This window comes from Saccostrea cucullata, unplaced genomic scaffold (genome assembly GCF_032062105.1).
Source record: "Saccostrea cucullata isolate Sc308-1 unplaced genomic scaffold, CSIRO_AGI_Scuc_v1 ctg489, whole genome shotgun sequence".
Lineage (NCBI taxonomy): Eukaryota > Metazoa > Mollusca > Bivalvia > Ostreida > Ostreidae > Saccostrea > Saccostrea cuccullata.
In genome coordinates, this window is record NW_026935196.1 from 117,748 (window position 1) to 138,899 (window position 21,152).

At 32.6% G+C, this 21,152-nt stretch overlaps 1 protein-coding gene across 1 annotated transcript; it reads right to left on the reverse strand.

Annotated features, from left to right (window-relative positions):
• Positions 1-8,046: 8,046 nt before the first annotated feature.
• Positions 8,047-18,085, reverse strand: LOC134242201 (protein LMBR1L-like). Its single transcript, XM_062724278.1, has 15 exons — positions 17,899-18,085; positions 13,778-13,871; positions 12,863-12,893; positions 12,174-12,313; positions 11,890-11,993; positions 11,557-11,683; positions 10,395-10,463; positions 10,203-10,267; positions 10,003-10,093; positions 9,673-9,768; positions 9,439-9,515; positions 9,196-9,273; positions 8,789-8,862; positions 8,508-8,665; positions 8,047-8,319 (listed from the first exon to the last, which is right to left on the reverse strand). Exons 1-15 carry the CDS (start codon positions 17,962-17,964, stop codon positions 8,072-8,074), a joined length of 1,518 nt encoding a protein of 505 aa, XP_062580262.1. The 5' UTR covers positions 17,965-18,085; the 3' UTR covers positions 8,047-8,071.
• Positions 18,086-21,152: the final 3,067 nt, after the last annotated feature.

The window sequence follows — 21,152 nt, forward strand, 5'->3', positions numbered from 1 at the left end:
TACCGGTGTACTTTTAACAAAGGGCCAATTTCATTTGTCACTGATCGGCATACGCCGAATTGCGCCGGTCATATGACCGGTGTAAAATGGCTAAGAGGCAAATGAAGTAAACCGGCGAAAACATTTTTTAAAAATGAATAATAAAGCTAATTGTTAATCAATTAATTAAGTTTTATCACTTTTTAGGTCACCTGAGTAACTCAGGTGACCTATTGCTATCCGTTTTCGTCCGTCCGTCGTCCGTCGTGTGTTAACATTTGAACATTTTCAGCCACTGAACCAATTTCAACCAAATTTGGTATACAGCATCTATGGGTGCAGGGGAACAAAAATTTAGAATTTCATGGTCCCCGCCCCCCTGGGGCCTGAGGGGTGGGGCCAAAACCACTAAAATTAATGAAATCTTTAAAAATCTTCTTCTTTACTCCTGGACATCAAGCAGGCAAACTATTGGCATGAATGTAATGAGCATTGAGTCCTCTACCAAAATTGTGAAATTCATGGCCCCAGGGTCAGGGGTTCTAGTGCTAGGGTGGGGCTCTATAGATAATATAGTGAAAATGCATTATTTCTTTGAAAATCTTCTTCTCTGCTCCTGGGTATTAAATACACTAACTAAGCACATAGTTATGATGAGAAAGAGTGCCTCTTCCAGATTTGTGAATTTTATGGCCCCAGGGTCAGGGGTTCTGGTGTTAGGGCTGGGCTCTATAGATTATATAGTGAAAATGCATTATTTCTTTGAAAATCTTCTTCTCTGCTCCTGGGTATTTAATAAACAAATTAAGCACATAGTTATGATGAGCAAGAGTGCCTCTTCCAGAATTGTGAATTTTATGGCCCCAGGGTCAGGGGTTCTGGTATTAGGGCGGGGCTCTATAGATTATATAGTGAAAATGCATTATTTCTTTGAAAATCTTCTCTGCTCCTGGGTATTAAATACACTAAATAAGCACATAGTTATGATGAGCAAGAGTGCCTCTTCCAGATTTGTGAATTTTATGGCCCCAGGGTCAGGGGTTCTGGTGTTAGGGCGGGGCCCTATAGATTATATAGTGAAAATGCATTATTTCTTTGAAAATCTTCTTCTCTGCTCCTGGGTATAAGATTAACTAACTAAGCACATAGTTATGATGAGCAAGAGTGCCTCTTCCAAAATTGTGAATTTTATGGCCCCAGGGTCAGGGGTTCTGGTGTTAAGTCGGGGCTCTATTGATTATATAGTAAAAATACATTTATTCTTTGTAAATATTTTTCTTTGCTTCTGGGTTTTAAGCCAATGATCCAAGTATATATATATTTATGATGAAGAAAGGTGCATCTTGCAAAGTGGTTTTTAATGCCCCCAGTGTCAAAGGTGGGGGGGGGGGGGGGGTTACAAAGCCTGAAAATAAATTAATGCTTTGAAATCTGCTCTTTGGTATTAATCAACCATTTTATGATAAAATTTGCAAAATTTTGAAATATATGGCCCTGGGTCAGTGGTTCCTTTGGGGTGAGGTGCACAACTGGTTATAAAGTGGAAGTGCATTTTCTCTGTTACTCTGATCTACCTCTGGGTATTAAGTAAATAGAGTAAGCATGCTAAGTTAATAATTATGATAAGCAATGGTGCCTCTTTCAAAATTGTAAATTGTGAATTTCATGGCCTCCGGTTTAAACACGAACCAAATTTAATTGTTTGAAAGTTGTTACACAATACTCAGGTGACCTATAAGGCCCGTGGGCCTCTTGTTACATTATGTCTTAGTAGAATAATTCGAAATTCAATTTTTAAAAAAAGATATGGAACTCATGAAAAATTTATTTTTCAGAAAATAAAAACATATTCTGAATATATGAATAGAGATTTGCTTAAAATATGCAAACAAAAAAAGAACATGTCGATTTGGTAAAAAGTAACTGCATTTTCACAGCTGTTTTCTCTTCCCGCCATATTTCTAAGACCGGTGTAACGTTGAATATTGACCCGAGTTGAAAATTGACCCGGGGGTCATTTTTCAACGTTGAATATTGAACCGGGGTCATTTTTCAACGTTGAATATTGAGACCAAAAGTCATTGAATTTATACCCGGGGTCATTTTTCAACAGCTTGATTTTTTTTTCTTACACCTGATGACGTCAACAAGTTGAAAATTGACCCTGTTGAATATTGACCCCACCTCAAAGTTTGAACATTTTTTTAGCTGGGAAGTTGTTTTCGGGATTTATCAGTATCACTTTATTTATATTTCGGTTTCAATTTTTTCTCTTTTCAAAAATAGAAATAAACATACAGTATCACCCCGTGTATACATGTACATTTTGAACAGTGCGCGATTTTAGTTATCTTCAAGCATGACAACTTTATTTTTGACAATACTTTCCAAAATCCATGGCATCCATAAATAACTACAAAACAACGAATAGGGCATTAAACAAAAATCTTAAAAATCTGCAGTCTAGAAAGTAGCCCTATATATATTGATCAGGTGGGTGGAACATCCCATCTAGTCAAATTCAGTATAAAAATAAAATTTATAGCCTAAAAATTAGAATGAAACACATCGACGAAAATGATTCCAATGATAGGTTATATTTGTGAAAAGAGCAATATAGCGACCATAGCATGTAAGTAATGCTTACTTTAAATAATTTGTTGAAATCCCTGTAACAATTAACTTATTTGTCAGTAGACTGTCTCGGCTTGAAAATTGATCGCTTTCGGACCATAAACTTGAGAATGAGATTATTCTTATTCTAAAACATTCTTATTCTATGGAATGTGATACCTATTTGATAACTTGTTATTTCTATTCCATTATTTGTAATTTGTATTCGATAAATTGCTATTCCAATTACAGGAAATGTGACAATATGATTCATATATCATAAAATTTACATATTTTTTTCTCTCGAAAACACGCGTGTCCTATTCGATGTCATTTATATTTAAAACAATCAGTTGCTAGTCGCTAATTTTGTCATTCCTATTCGATAATTTTATTTTTTTTTATTCGATAATTATTTGGTATATATGCAATAAAGTTGTTGTTCGAAAGCATCCATTTCTATTCGAAAAAATACGATTCCTATTCGATAAACTTTTCATCTTATTTACATAATTTTATCTCTATGATCTCCTATGCGATGTTTTTTTTATTCTTTTTTCAACAATTGCTATGATTTTATTGTGGGAAATATGACAAATTAAACTAGAATTGGTTGTAAACTCAATTAAATAGGAATGTAAAGTTTCACATTATTATCGAAAATAAATCATTTTATCACATAGATTGACGAAACAAAATTTGAAAATTTTGGAAATAAGTTTTCTCTCTTCAAGACTTAGAGACTAGGGATCAGCATAAATTAAGCTTTTGCTGTTTAATATTAAATAAATGTGTTTCGTTTTATACATTGATGGAGTAATAATAGAGGATTTAGTTATTTAGAATGTTAATTTAATTATTTGATTATGTCTCGTATCAATTTTTGACAAAGGTATCCAATATGTTTTAATATAAGCACAAGTAGATCCTAATTCAAGACTTCAAGGCATTGTTACGTCTCATCAATTACGGAACATTAAAAAATATTAATACAAGTTGTAGTATTTTTTTTTCAGAAACATCAAGTCATGCTTTGTATTATCTTTAAATGAGAAATCAATAATATTTCTGTTTTTACAAAAAAAATATCTCCATTTTAACACTTGTTCTATGAGAAAACTAGGCAGGGGGGAGGGATGTCACTCACTTTAATGAAATTTTCTTAAAGGACTCTTGCAATATAGCATATGATCACAAGAAAAAAAACATGAAGTCAATATGCATTTCAGATTCTATGAATAGTAACTCAAGTCTTTATGCTGTTATATACTTAATCATGTGATCAAGTCAGAGAGCTTAGAATAAAAGGTGATATCACTTATTTGAATAAGTGCTATCACGTATTTGAATAAGTGGTATCACCTATTCGTAAAGGTGATATAACCCATTTGAGTTTTTTACAACAGTCAATAGTGAATGCTCCCTGTAATATATAGATTACCACTGGAACCAAGAAAATTTGGACTACCCAGTTTTCATGCGTTTTCTACGATTTTCTTGTTGTTAACATGATATATAAGTGAAATAAATTAATTTGTAAGCAAAATAAAACTACAGCTGTTCGACGGGAAAAGGAGATATCACCCATTCGAATAGGCAATACCACCTTTTCGAATTGGTGATATCACAAATTCAAATCAAATAGGTGATATCATCTATTGGAACAGGTGATATCACTTATTCAAATAGGGGATATTACTTTTTGCAGTAAATACCAAAACGGGGCCTCATACCTATGAATTAAGTCACAGTAGTGAAAACCCAATGATAAATATGTGTTTTTATGCTGTTGAATTTTGAACCGGTTTCATGATCAAAATTCCACGACCCGGCTCAGTTTTCAACGGATTAGTGTCTAAATTCAACATCTTTAGTCTCAGTATTCAACGTTGAAAAATGACCCCCGGGTCAATTTTCAACCCGGGTCAAAATTCAACGTTACACCGGCGATCTCCTCGCCGGTCATTTCAGACCGGCGCATTTGGCGTACGCTGGCAAACCTTCCCAGGTCAAATGAAGTAACAAGCCAGGTTACGAAAGGTCAAGCGGCGCATTCGGCGTACGCCGGTATGACAAATGAAACCCTACCAAAGGAAGATAAAAGTAGCACTTGGACTCCAAATAGCAATAAAAAGAGAAAAATTATCCTTAATTTAGACTCTTGTTGTGGCTAGGTTCGTTGCTTTCTGACAAAAATTATAGAAAGAGTAGCATTTTAAAAGAATTTTACATATTTTTTTTTATTTTAGTAACCATGGCAATATCATTCAACAAAATCAAAAAAAATAAAGACAATTATGTGTTGTCTACTTGTGTGCCAAGTTATATTGAAATTAGACAAAAACTGTAGGAAGAGTAGCATTTACCACAGCAACACCATTCAACAAAATAATAAAACCTGATAGAGATCGAATTATGTATCTTAGTGTAGTAGTACTTGTGTGCCATGTTATACTGAAATCAGACCAAAACTGTAGAAGGAGGAGTCTTTCAAAAGTAATTCAAAGAAATTGCTATTTTTAGTAACCATGGAAACACCATTTATTGAAATCAAAAAACGATTATAGAATTATGTATCTTAGTTTACAAGGTGTTCATTTTCTTTTTTAACCCTGCACATATCACTGAATTTATTTAACCGCTTTTTGGTTTTTTTTGGGACAGTATTTGTATGTTGGTTTTGCTTTCTTAACATTACTATTCTGAATTTTCTTTTGAGGCCTGCAACAGTTAAATAAATTAAAGAAATTTTTCAAATAAATGATAGTATATCTTCAATTGAACCACAGAGATCATCAATAATTTCTGTAAAGGGTCTCAATACGGTGTTGAGATTATGGTAATTCGTTAAATCAAACATTTCTTTGAATAACATTTCAAGACTATTAGTGTTATTAGCTTTATTTTCATTTAAATACAACACCATGTTAGCAATTAAGTATTGCACACAGCTGAATAATTCACATTAAAACAATGGAATTGAGCAGTAGACTATTTAACAATACTATATAAAAGTACAGTCACACACAAAGTATCTACTCTCACCAGCCTGGGCAAAAGATAACATAAAAGAAAACAACACTAGCTAAATACTGTAAAAACAAAAATATTTGTTGGGGATCCCATTGTGTTTATTTCATATCTTACAATTATCAACAAAATTGAATACATGTACTACACAATTTTTTTTTATATGACTTTATATTGAGTAAGGTAACTTTTGAAACAAAAACATTATGCACAAATCCTTCAAATTGACAAATCAATGATATTTAATCCCCACGAAAATCTGTGCTTCTACAGTATTCAGTAAGTGAAGTTTCTTTCAAAACATCATAATCTAATTTAATAAAATACTTACACAGTATATATTTCAATAGTTACCAGACTTCTAATTCTACTTTTCTGAGATGCTACAAATATTACTGATAATGGACAAGATTCTTCAATCTTTAAGGAAATTCTTCTAGCTCCAAATCTAACTGAATCTTACTGCAGTGTACAGAACATCACGTTTTAGTAATTCATTAAACATTCCATGTGTATTGTGAACATCTTTTGACATATCACTCTAAAATCTACACGCATGCATGAAATATGGTCCCATCATTTTAATAAAATAAAGCAAACAATACAAAAATAACCCAACATTATGCTTGACTAATTGTTCTTCAATGTAAATGACAAAACAAAATGATAACTTGTATTTCATACAAGTATATGACATATTGGCAAGCTTCACTATTAACTAAAAGCACTGTTGACATCAGAGTCTGTTCACATCCAGAAAATGTTCATTTTCTAACGTGCACTCACATGTAGTATTTTTTATCATTTCAAAAATTACATTGTTCACATAACCCATAGCACTGTTGCTTTTTATTGTTTTAAAAAGAAAAAAAGGATGTCAGTGAAAAAACATTCAATCATTAACATATATTGTGTAATGTACTCTTCATCACCCAAGTATACTTATATGTACATGTATATAGACACACTCAACAAAAATCAAGACAAATACTTCTTTGTAGACAAAAATAAAATATTTGTGTGGTTATTTTGGAATACAAAAAAAATATACAAAATTAAATATACTCAAGAAAAAAGGTTACATAGATGAGTATTTTTGCATTGCTAAGGCATACATAGTTAGATACATAATCTATGATTACTTTACATAAACATGTACAATGTATATGTTTTCAGTGTGTGAATGATAAACATAAATATTGCTTTAATGAACAAACACAGCTGAGGGATTTGTTCAATACTACTGAATCACTTGCAAAGACATTTGGAAACATAAGTCATCAAATTTGTGCCCTCATTAAATTGATTCAAATTGAATAAAATGTTTGAACCCAAGCAAACAAATAAGTTACATTCACACATCATGATAAGAAAGCCATAATCCTCTGGTTAATGCTGAACAAAGTGTATAGCGTATAGTGTATAACAAAGTATAGGACTAGGTGTGTAAGTTATTGGTGGCTAAAAAATTACAAACAATGGATTTCAAAATCTACCGGTACTTATTTACAATATTTAGTATTTCACAATAGCTGAAGACTGGCATTATTAGCATAACTAACAATCTTGTATGTGTTCACGCTAATTCTGAATCTAACTTAATACTCTGTCTTCACCATATTACCCGGGTAATATACATGAATTTAATAATTTAAACACAGATTTTACCAAATGAGTCAAAGAAGAACCAACTTTAAGTTAATTTCTTACGAGATCTGTCTTTTGTTTTGAAGATATACAAGTATACATGTAATACTGGTATACCGTAAATCTGGAAATTTTTACGTCGATTTTATTTTGCGAATTCGGGTCAAAATGGTGTTGATTAATTTTTACGTTTCAAAATTTTGCGAATTACCACTGCTTTGTTTACATTTTCATATTGGAAATTTATTTTTAAGAAAAATATTTTTGTGAAAGCAGTGAACTCGCAAATTTGCTAAAAATTTATCTATAGCAAAAATTTCCAGATTTACGGTATATAATGCATTTTTTAATGGGTCCCCCAGCAACTCAAAACTGGAGTGTGGAGGGGGGATTCCTAGTCTTAATCTCTCATCATTACTGTATGGAAACTTGCAACTTTAATCCTCAATATATCATGAGCAATTTGCAGAATGCATCATTTATGTAAAATGTTGAGCAGACATAAAAATTGGGAAATAAAATGATATAAAAAAAGAATTTACTGGAGTTCCACGAGGCATGGATTCAATTTTAAGAAGTGAAAATTTGAAATATTTTTCTTGCATAACACAGATTGGTGGTTTAAGTTAAGTAAGGTACATATACCTAGCATATGTAGTAGGATATCTTCTTCAAACACATTAATCACACCTACATTCAAAGCTTACACATATTTACATGTATCACAGTTGATGAATTGGACAATTGTTTCTAAGCTAAGTTTTCCATGGTGATCACTGATTACCATAGAAACAGTAGTTCCCTAATCCTCCTTTGAGCTGATATCCCCATTGGCTATAAAGGAATGCGTGCGACCAGGTGCCCCTTGCTCCCGGATAAAAAATTCTTTCATCCTATCGTAAATCTCTGTCCTCACCGCTTTAGTGAATTTGGTGACTAAGCACAATGTAGTCAGACCAGCAAAGACAATATTACACAACATGATGATGTAAAAGTTTCCCAACCAGTCCATACTTCCAAAGTTACCAATCAAGTCAAAATTGGTTAAACCTGAAAACACAGAATTTTAAAATCATTTATATTCTATTGTATGTTTTGTTGTTGACATCTGACAGACAGTAATGCAAAATTTAAATTTAACACTGCACAACTATTTGATTGGATTTTACACTCCATAACTTTACCTGATAAATTCACAATTTTTGTAAAACATGAAATTGAAGACTTGTAAATCTGACCTAATGTCCTTGACATAACAGGTAATGCTGAACTAAGGATGAGCAGGACAGTGCAGTTTCCAATGACCTTGACCATCGACGTTTCATGTGGAACTGGGCGAAGATTGCGAAATACTGGTAGACTGTACAATCCTAATACAGATGCTAACATAACATATCTAAATGGAGTTAAGGAACTGTCAATAGAGCTATGAATATAAAAACCCGTTTTGTTATCATAACTTTTTAACAGTAAATCACATTTAATACCAATGCACAGTATTATGAATAATGAAGGATACAAAATAAAAACAATTTCTAAAGCTGCTCCAAAAGATCCTAAAGCAGAAAGAGAAGCCATTCCTAGGACTGTTTCCTGAAAGGAAAACAAAATATATACATGTATAAAGTACAAAATATTATCAATTTATCCAGAACACTTTGTGCCAAGATTGGCTGAAACTGATCCAGTGGTTTTGGAGAAAAAGTTGAAAATGTTAAAAGTTTACAATCAGCAACAACAAACGATGGACAAATTTTTAACTTAAAAGGTCACTTGTGCTTTACAGCAAAAAAAGGAAGGACTCAAATGTAAATGGACGCCAAAGTTTAATTTCCACAATATTTTATTATAATGAAGCATTAAACTTAAATGAATTGAACAGTAGATATTGCTTTTTATAAGCCCTTTTTATGTAACATCATTTACCTTGGCTCCCACCGGTAAAGCTTTGATACCAACGAGTAACAACAGAAAGTTATGGACAACCATCAACACACACAATACCTGGAAAACAATGTAACTCTGTATCATAGAGATCAAATCATGCTCCAGTCTGGGATAAAATAGGTAATCTGCTGGTACACGCATGTCTCAAAACTTGTAAATAAACATACATGTATATAAGCTTTTACTCAACATGTTTAAGATAAAGTCATTTTGTGTACTTACTGTCAAAGCCAACAAAAATAACATAACAAGGGGATAACACAAATTCCTCCACAATATGGACGTCTTATTTCTCTTCTCTGAAAGAAAATGATATTACATGTTGACAGTATTTCAAAAGAGTACTCCAATATCTGATGTTATAAATATATTTATTGCTATTATTTTGCAATTTGTACAACGCATTGAAATTTCATTCAAAAAGTAAAGCCCTATTAAGCTTGTACATTAGTTTACCTAGTTCTTTCAGTGTTTCTTGGTTGCTCTCTAACTGTTCTATCAGTTCTTCTGTAGACAAATGTCCATTAGCCAGTCTATCAGGTACAGCTTTGTCTGTGACAAAAAAATTCAGATCTCAATTCTTAGGGCAAAAAAATCACTTCTTGCTGTGTTTTCACAAATCCAGTAATACATTACAGTATATGTACATGAATTGTGACTATATCTGAACAACTTATTCTCCATTATTGATGTACATCTGGAAAAAAAGCTGAATTAGAAGCAAACAAGTAAATCTTCACTAAAACACTTACACTACATGTAACCATATAAACTTAAATGTCTTACATTTATTACTTTTGGTAAAGGTCAGTCTCCGTCTCAAATCAGTCTCTGTTAAACGAACAAGGACAAGCTCCTTCTCCACGTCTTGAAAGAACTGGAATCAAAAATGCTCTTATATCACTATCAAGCACAAATGTCTATTTTCTTTTTATATACCTGAATATTGAAGTTCTTCACAACATTATTTCTGGGACTTTCCTGACCTTTGGTTTGACAATGAGTTCCCCCATCACTGTGAACATTCTAGCAAATCCAACTGGGGCACACACTGAAAAAAATGGAGAGTAAAAAGTATAAGAACAAAACAAGAGGTTTGGATTGGAAAAACTTTGTTGTAAAGCCCTAAAAAATGAAATCGAATATATTTATAGATTAACTATTGCCTCACTACTTACACAAAAGGATTACACCTCCAAGGAAGGAAACACAGGAGTACAGGTATGGAAGATAATAGGACCAGATATCTGTAACAAAGGTAGATATCAATTTAATAACAGGACCAGATATCTGTAACAAGGGTAGATATCAATTTAATAGGAGGACCAGATATCTGTAACAAGGGTAGACATCAATTAAATAACAGGACCAGATATCTGTAACAAAAGTAGATATCAATTTAAAGCAGGACCAGATATCTGTAACAAAGGTAGATATCAATTAAATAACAGGACCAGATATCTGTAACAAAAGTAGATATCAATTAAATAACAGGGCCAGATATCTGTAACAAAGGTAGATAACAATTTAATAATAGGACCAAATATTTGTAAGTGTAACAAGGGTAGATATCAATATAGTTACAAGTCAATGAAAGTAACATGGTTTGACCTAATTATAGCAAATCTCCTCCTTGTACATTAGAACAATTCTCTGTCATCCTTGTTGGACTTTTAGTAAGGCATGGCATTCTCGACGCTACGTAATTAGCGTCTCTCAAATGGCGACATGGATTCTCATTGGTTAAGAAATTAATAACATCAACAACTTTAAATTGTTGTTGACAACGATGAGACAACTTGAGCCCCACCTCTTTGCTGTACGAAATGCTATCATTGGATCCTTGCTACACTCGTTGACATTCACCCAAATTTCTATCCCATGTATATTTCAAAAGTAAATGAAATGCTGTGTAAATTTCAGACACTAATTATGTAACGTCGAGAATGCCATGGGTTACTGAAAGTTCAAGGAAAACAGAGAATTGTACATAATATAAGGAAGTTAAATATGACAAGGCATGTTAGTTTAACAAATATATCTATGTCTATAAGTCAACCATCAAACTACATGTATTTATAAACTTAAAATATAATTTACAGCATACTACTGTGTTACTAGAAACAACTGGTGTTTTCTTTTTGTCTCATTGTCATAAAAATTTCCTTCATGTTGTATAATGACAAGAGAAAGACAGATTGTATTAAAATGTGGCTCCATTTAGATGCATTGGACACAATAAACAAACAACTTCCGCATCCATCATGCAGGCAACACAAAATCAGTGGTAACCTAAACTACTTATGTCATCGTTTCAATCTTAGGTTAATGCATTCTTACCAAAGAGAGTTTCTTGACTGTGTTTGTTGCCGTCAAATATTGCAGAGGCTACCCAGGCCAGCCCGATAACGAGGATACTGACTAATATCAGCACAATAAAGGCCTCGTACACACGCGACCAGATACCCTGTCATCAGAAAAAAATATATATAGTTACAAGTATACAAAACTTTAACAATATCATCATCTGAAATAACATTAGCTTCAAAAATACCCTATGATCAAAAAGTAAATAAATCTGCAATTGTAACATTTTATGTGTCAAAAATCATATTTCTTAAACCGTTATTGTTCAATATATTCTGTTACAATCTTTATAGAATGCACCATTACCTTTCTGACCCCTACAAATCCTTCAGACTCGGTGAAGAAGTAGGCAAATGGCATAAAAAAGAAGAGCGACAGGTTGGAGATCAGAAATATGTTGTTCCAGAAACCTAAAATACATAATACACATATATATTAAAGTCACTAAGTGTATTTGTATGGAAATACATATGATTTCAGCTGACTTGGTAAAGATACATCAACTTAACTGAGATCATTCAAGATTAACATTATGGTACATGCATATCAATATAATTTTATGCTGGTTTATGACAATATTTTCAGATTACCAATGATGAGGGAGGAGTTGAGCCACTGTACGTAGTAACTGTTGGGGTAAGACAGGAGGACTTCATTGGACACGATAGACACCGGGAGGAGGAGAGTCGCCCCCACAGACACCGAGAGGGTGAAAGTACACATCCACAGTCTGTAACGAAAAACAGGAATGAAATATAGATTGGACAAAAAATAAAATCACTGATTGTAAAGGAAGGTGGAGAGCCCCCCACCCACCCTCGACACTGAGAGGGTGAAGTACACATCCACAATCTGTCAATAAAGAAGAATAAAATATAGATCTGACAAAAACAGATCACATATACTAGAGGGAGGAGTGTTAAAATGGCCCCACAAAGACCAAGAGGATTCACGAAAGTACACATGCATCCACTGAGTCTGTAACAAACAGAAATCAACTGAAAATAGATCTGATAAAAATAAATTGCTGATTGTTCATAATCAGCGGGCTATATTAAGTTCTGATCTAGAATACTTGTATTATTGTTGTATTGATAAATAGTGCCCAGTATTTATGTACATTCTTTTTATGTATTGATGACATACAGAATAGGTTTTGACATCTGCTATTGTTTACTTCCAGTATGCCATTGATCCTTGTCAAGTGAGCTTAAGAGGTGCAAAGCTTTGTACATAAAACATATGTTGTACAATTTTTTATGAAATAAAAATTACTCACGCAATTCTGTATACCACTGCATCCTCCTCCCCTGAAAACAGAGATCATAATTAAGTTTATTAACACTGTACACATGTTTTTAACATAAAATATCATTTAATAATTAATAAGCTTCCAGATAATAATCTCAATACAGTTATGTAGTTTGATGCTGGTAGAAGGATAGAGAGTATAATGTCATTGTGATCCAAAGTGAATTTCTCTTGTGCTGCCAATTTAAACGTGTTTAAAATTACAAATTTTATAGATAAAACCAAATGTGGAAAAGATTTGGCCAGACCTTCAGAAAACCATAAATACAAATCGAAGAGAAATAAACAAAAGGAGCTTGGTGTGTGTGCTTATTTTAAAAAGATATATGAAAAGATTTTTCAAGTCCTAAAGATTTTTCCAAAATTTGTGAGTAAATCAAAGTGATGCAGAAATCAACAAAAAGTGCAGAGATCTTAGCCATAACATTAAAACAATTTATGAACCTACAAACTGTGACCTGCCTTTGAGAAGTGCAATATTACACATGACACAGATAAACATACACAAGAGGAATCTGTGATTACATTTACCATTTCCTGGACCTCTGACAAACTTCCTTCTATTGGTGACTACAGAAATGTTAGCATCTCATCAGTGTTCATATTTTATCTTTACATCATATTTCCCCCATTAGATTTAATTCAAGTCGAGGAAATTGGGCAAATTGTGCTCACCAAATTAAGATTTCATATTATATAAAACTATCTGCTACTTATAATTAACAATGTAAAAATGTTGGGGCTTATGGTAAATTACATCCACATTATTGCCAGAACTGATATACCACACACTTCGGATACACTACATACTGAGGATAATGTGGTATGCCTGCCCTGTAATTAATGGGTAAACAGTTAGTAATGACTAGAGTAATTAACACACCTGCTGATGAGATATCTTCGGAGTCGGCTGTTTTGAAATGTCTCACTGTCACATAGGAACTCACATACAGGAAAATAAACAACAGCAGACATATCTGAAAATTACAAAAGAGGTATATGGCATATTTGACCATCAATGCTGAGCTTTTATGGCCCAACAGATCAGGAAAAAAATATATATATTATGTTTTACCCCCAGGGACATAAACTACAACAGGTACCAGGCCCAAGGACCATGAAACAGACTTAGACTTAAGTCAAGTTTTCAAACACCTGTAAAATGTTTATTAATTATTGAATTGATCTGAAAATTTGTAATATACAATATATTATAAATCAAAATTGAAACACATTTCAATTTTGATCTGTTTGCCTTCTACAAAATTTAAATACAGCATGAAGATTTTGATTTAAGCTTAAGATGTTTCATGATCCCAGGGCCAGGTCATTATGACTAATTCATGTGTCAAATTTCATTCAGATTTTCAGCCCCACCCCATCCCTCCTGATTTATACCCCTTCACTCTTTCAATTAAAAATTACTTGAACATCCAATATGCCTTATCACTAACAAATTCACTACATATTGTAGCAATGCTGCATTCTCTAAAAACAAAATTGATAATTTTATAGCTGTGAAATCAAATCTCATAATCAAAAAGAAAACAAAGATGTTAGTCCCCTCCCACCTTCAAATCAGAATCAATTGTGTTATCAGCTGGACTTTGTTGTGAAATGCTAAAGGGAAATTCCAGTTTACCTTTTTTCATTTGTAAAATTTAACTCTGTGTTACAATGTAGTGAAATGGTCCCAAAATATAACACAGGATACACAGTTATCTTACAGGTGATAATCATAGTATAATTAAATTCCACATTATCCTACAAGAGAGGTATTTTAATTCATGAACATCGACTTATCACTGTACAATTTAAATATACACATCACAAGGTTTGATATCTAATGTAGGGCAAAACCCAAATGAGCACTTGACCAATTTGTTTGCATCTGTCAGACTGCATGTCACACAAAGAAATCCCACACTGGGGTTGACCTGTTGTAAACATTGTCAACATGTTTTTGTCCCAGTACACTGAACTCTTCCACTCCAATCAAGACAGTTATTCATGTTGGGGAAAGTTTAAAGTACAAGACACTAGTGCATAAGATGGGTTCTTCAGGTTTAAAACATTAAGCAAACTAAGCTGTTTTCCACCAGACATTGTAGCTGAGAGTTTTTTATAACATCAGTACAAAAAAATATATTAAACAGATCATACAAGGTTTTAGTTTCAGTACAATAAACATTTAATTCCATTAAGGGGGCCGACTATAGTTTTATTGTGTGAAAACTACAATAGCGAAACTCTTCAAGTGTATACCATATATAACTTACATTAACTTCAGTGTACATGCATACCGTCCAGGTATTTCTGAGGGACTGTCTCAAAATACGGGTACATTTACTATAGGATTATATAGGAAAATGCCAATTTTTAGCTCTTTAAAGCAAATTATACAAATACTACAATAGACATTTTGTTCAAACTATAATATTTGATGAGTAATAATATATTATACAATATATGTAAGAAACACAAAATTCTACCGTCTTGTTACCAGAGGGGGCATCTCAAAATGCAAAAAAATTAGCAAATTTTACTATTTTTATAGAGTATTACAAAATATGACGTACACAATGGATTCACATGAAAACATAATAAAAATATTGGAAATATTCTCAAATTTCTATGTTTTAAATTTCAAGAGCGTATGTTTATTACTTTTTCTTTAATGATATTTTTATTACCCCTTTCTTTAAGAGCTACAGATTATCATAACGTCAAAAACACACTGCAACGACGTCAACCTACCTATCAATTGCAAAATCGGTTAAAAAATCAGTTATGTCAAATTGTAATTACATTTTTATACCTATAATTTCTTAATTTTGTTTAATTTTAATAATTAAGCGAAAAAAGTTGCATTAAAACAGCAAATACGCTTCATTTTACTATGATGCGCGAAATATTGCGCAATGGAAACTATAGTCGGCCCCCTTAAATTTTCAATTTCCTTGAATTCAACATCTAGTATAAAATTACAAGTTTCATTAATCTTAAATTTACTTTTCCTAAGGCCATTATAAATTATGAAAATCTAAACCCAATATTTCTAATTTACTTAAATGTATGACATTCTCAAGCTTTGTTAGAAGTGTAGATACCTATACCTATTATCATACATGTACTAACATGGCCTCCTTTTAAAACATATTTTACTAAATTAAATTTAAATTTCATTTTCCAGGATACAGCCTAAACAAACAAAGCCTAGTGTACGTATCATAGTTAAACTTCTGTGACCTACAACCTTCTGTATACAACTATAAAATGATGCATTACATAATTAATACACATGTATGTACTTTTAACATGCAATATTTACATTCCGTGTATTTTTCCTTATGAAATTCATTAGAAATCCACGACATTCAAATTTCTATAACACACGCGAAACCTTGTCACCTCGCGTTAGAATACACAGTAGGAACTACATTGTATATGCATTTTTTCTATAATCTGGGAACACCAAAATGTACAATATTTTGACTCAATTTAATTAAAAACTATAATCCTGTTAAATTAACGTAAAAATACTATAAATGTGCGTTTAAAATTAATTTGTCACTTTTTTTCCTCACAATGTTTGTTTGCGTTATTTAACTTTGCAAACGTCATCTGATGTCACAAACGGCTCTTACGTCTATTAACCGTGTCAGTTTTGAAAGGCGTTAAATTCACATTCAAGGTTAACGAAATAAGCAATTATGAAGAAGGAAAATTAGAGAATGTAAATATAAGCATTGAATTCATATTTTTGTCTGTCTTCGGTCCTATAACACACCTGGCCGTGCCGACAAATTTATCATACCGCACTAACGCGCGGTATTCAATTTGTCGGCACGGCCAGGTGTGTTATAGGACCGAAACCTTTAATGCAGTGGACACTCAAGGGGACTTATTATTGTTAGCATACAAGTGTAACAGGAATAGGAGAAAATGTATGGCTGACCAGGAATCAAACTCGGGACCCCTCCTTCACTAGTCAGGTTCTCTACCGACTGAGCTACCCAAGCTTATATCCATGGCCCAAACCTTTAAACATGGTTGAAAATGACATGTATTAAAATAATTTGGGACACACACATCGTCAGCTTAAATTCAAGGAACCAGAATTTTCACTTAAAATCTACAGCATTTATTATTCCTACATATACTGATATAGTGATATTAAGACAAACTTACATAAAGACGACAGAAGAGCAATTTTATTAATCTACTTGGTTCTCAGTCTATGGTGTTCAAGAACTGAAGAAGGCAAATTAAAGTACACTGTAAACTAGGGGAAGTGAAAGATAAACACTTCAATCTTTGGAAGATGCTTAATATTTAAATTGGGTTCGGGATAAGGATAATTGCAAATTTTGATCATAAATATCTGCAAGTACTTATGAACATGATGAAAGAAGTAAATCGAGAAATCCGAAATAAGGACATTAAATTTGCTTGACCATGAACCTATATTAGATCCCTAGTTTGACAATGACATTTCTGTAAAGTATTTAGGCTACAACAGTTACAATCACTTAGAACCAGGTGTGTAACATTTCATATTAACAGTCATCTTAATCAATTATTTATATCCCTCTTCACTAAAGTCAATTTACACAGTAGTGATAATTTCATGACCAGGTTATCAAAAAGTTAGTGACAAATACAGGTGTTCGACTCGGTCAGATTTTTTTTTTCAGATATGTAATTCAATAAAACTTGTATCTGCTATCACTGAATAGGGCAAGGTTTTGGAGGTTGTCCAAAATTTTTAAACGTCAACCAAATAGAAATCTATACATTTCCAAAAATTATTGACTATTTAGGATAGTCTTAATAAATATCGTGTACCAATGACACTAATACTGAATAACTGACATACTTTGAATTTTTACCACGCTCTAAAAACTACAGAAATCTACAAGACTAGCATGTATTTAAGTGTGTACAGGTAAAGCAAACGATAATGCCCGAGTTGTATGTTTACAAATCAACAATGTTACTTACGATATATTCCCGAACAGCGTTGTGGAAAACTTGTTCCCTGATATCAACATCTACATCTTCCGACATATTTTCAATCAAACAATTTTAAATAAAAAGAAGAAGTCATTCATGAACAGATTCTTCGACATGACGCCAGGAATTGTTGTCATTCTGCCATCTAGATGTACAATTCCGAAGGATTCCGAATGTAAGGATCAATGTATATTTGCGATTACAGATAACATCATTGCACCGAAACGAATAGAACGGCGATATTTGTTCATAAATGCAACGTGTCATTAAAAATATTGCATCAGAGCCACAGGCACCTGACGTTACTTATTTTTCTTTTAATAAAAAAATATATACTCCTACCGTTTATTATTAGGAAGGGGTGTATTTTTTATTAAAAGAAAAATAAGTAACGTCAGGTGCCTGTGCATCAGAGCACCATAGAAGAGAAAAATATGTGAAATCTGCCTCTTGGAGGAAAACTTCATTCTGGAAACTCCCTTTATTATGTTTATTCGAAAATTTGAATTATTCATTAATTTTAAAGAAGTAAATGAAGGCACCAGTTGAGAGAGACACGTTATTTTTTTATGAAGTATATTTGGGTTAAATACCACGATAAAGAATTAAAACTTGATAGAAAAGAGAAAAAAAGTCACAAATGCCTTGTGATTCACCCGAGATCAAATTAATATGGATCTTTTTGCACTTGGCAAAAAATTGCATGACTGAAATATTGATTAATAAATACTGAGAATGATATATAATGCTTTGCAATAAGAATAAAATAGCCTTGTTCTCTCAAATATGTGACTTGAATTTTTTCCACTTCAAGATAAGAAAATGAAGCAAAATTAAATATACTGTTAAAAGTCAGTGAAAGAGCAATGCCATATGACCTTTTTAAGAAATAGAAATACCCCCACCCCCATCACAAGAACCATGACCTGCACAACGTGTTTAATTCAGTTAAAATATAGATCCATATAATTTACTGTTCTTCCTGAAACCTTTTCCTAGTCAGTTCTTTTCCCCCCTTTCTTTGGGGGGGGGGGGGATTTGAAAAAATCAAGCTCAATCATTTGAAATTCAGTTCTTTGTATAGCTACTTGTTGTCTGCATGATACTGAAAATTCAACTTAACTTTTTATTGAGTTTTATTTCAGAAAAGAGTTTTAAAAATTGATTGATGAATCTAAATTATTTAATTAAGAAGTTATATTCATTTGAATTTTTTTTTTTACTTATAAGTCTGTTCTCAATTTGTGGTCTTGTAGCCTGATCAAATTAATGTGCCACTTTGAAGACCTTATCGAAGAATTTTGTACATGTATATGAATTACATGCATGTCCACTTTTCTATTGCATGTGCAAATTCTTTCCCCATTTAGTCCACAGTCCAGTTGAGACAGATGTTATATGAATACCTTATACATTTTTTTCTTGCAAATTAATGTCTCTTGCCCTACAGAAGAGAACACCCCCTCCCCACCCCGCTACAGGTTAAGCTTTGTCAGTGGATCCAGCAGTTTGGCGTTGCTTTTTTTCTCCTCTCCGTAATCTAGAGATCTCGAATATAATGTCACGCGTACGATGTCAATATAATCCGATCGTAAAATAGCGTATGATAGTTTATCTTATTGTAGGAAAAACATATATTCTTTTCAAAAAGGTCTACTGGCCTGGGTTCTGCATACCGGTATGCAACCATGAATTACGATGAAAATACCAGTATGAAGAGGGGATTGTATGATCATACACGTACATTTGTTTCCTTAGGGGAGGAGTCCCTGTAAAACCAATCATCTGCTACATGTAGGTATTTTAGGGGAGTAGGGCACTGCATAGCCAATGTTCTTTTAGGTCCCCTTGGTGCCTGTGCAGATAATAGGTCAATGCCCAGAAAATCTGTTTTAGATAAAAAAGTAAAACTTTGTATAGACCCATATTATCTGTGTGTATGTGTGTTCTTATGGGAAAAGTTTCAGCTTTGTGAGGGAGAATAATTCATTAAAAATAATTTTTAAAATCGGTCTAAAAAATTAAATTGTCTGTCCGTATTTAGCTGTCTGTGTGTCTGTCCGTAAAATTTTTTTGGTTGTTGAGGCATGCCAGAAGGTGGAATTCATTTTGTTCATATCCGATGTCAACTTCCTAATTATGCGTGCGTCAGTCCGTACCATACATAACAGATTCTCAGCAACTACTTATTGCAGATGCTTTAAATTTTAGCACATTCTTTGTTGAGGCATGTCATTTTGTGGGATTCATTTTTGTTTAAATCCTATGTCAACTTCCTGTTTATCTTTGCGTCTGTCCGTACCATACATAACAAATTTTCGTCGCAGTTTTCTGAGCAACTATACTCATCGCAGATGCTTGAAGTTTTTAAACATTCTTTGTTTAGGCACGTCATATCAAGTAGTCAAAACAGAATTAAAAAAATAAATTTTAATATTCAAATTCTTTATTTACTATATTTAACATGAAAATGTTTAACACAAACAAATAATAAAACCATTCTGGCTTTGGAACATTACACCACATTTACTACAACATTTCTCCCGTAACTCCCACATCTAACTCCGTCATCACAATAATAAAGATCTGTAGGTCATTGAGGAATCCACTGAACAACATCCATAAAGCATTGTACAAATCCACCCTTTAGTATAAAATACAAATTATTCATAAATCTACAGCTTAGTTGAGAAATTCTTCCTCTTTGTTTTTTAAAAAATGGTGATATTACTTGACAGGTTTAAAATTGCACTTGCCATTTTTATAATATAAATTACACTACAGAATATTGCAAATTTAAATGCTAGTTATGGACTTAATAAAAAGATGATTGAGCTGTAATACATGTACAACCGATGAAGACCAATCTGATTAAAATCAGATCCTTTGATCTGTAGCGATCTATGTGAGTGGATCAAAGGATCTGATTTTAATCAGACTGGATGAAGATATAATTGTACAAACAATTCATAGAATTCAGTTCTAAATTTAAAATCACAATCTTAAATAAAGTTGTAAATGCAAATGTTCATAAACCCTTTATCAACATGTGGATATCATTAGACTATAAAGAAAAAAATCACAACCAAAAGTTCTGTTTGTGTATCTGCTTTTCTATTAATTATTTACTTAATAAATCAATTCCTACACATAGATTTATCAAATACCACTTTATATAAATATATATCTTGAAATAAAATGGCAGCTTTCTTTCTGTTTACCCCCCCCCCCCCCCCACTTTG

What these genes read in the sequence shown, in the direction of transcription:
- LOC134242201 (XM_062724278.1), bottom strand. Translation starts at nt 17,964, where the DNA reads ATGTCGGAAGATGTAGATGTTGATATCAGGGAACAAGTTTTCCACAAC. An exon ending in CGAAGATATCTCATCAGCAG is followed by an intron (nt 12,894 to 13,777) that starts GTGTGTTAATTA and finishes CTCTGTTTTCAG; the next exon opens with GGGAGGAGGATGCAGTGGTA. An exon ending in AGAAACACTGAAAGAACTAG is followed by an intron (nt 9,516 to 9,672) that starts GTAAACTAATGT and finishes ATTTTCTTTCAG; the next exon opens with AGAAGAGAAATAAGACGTCC.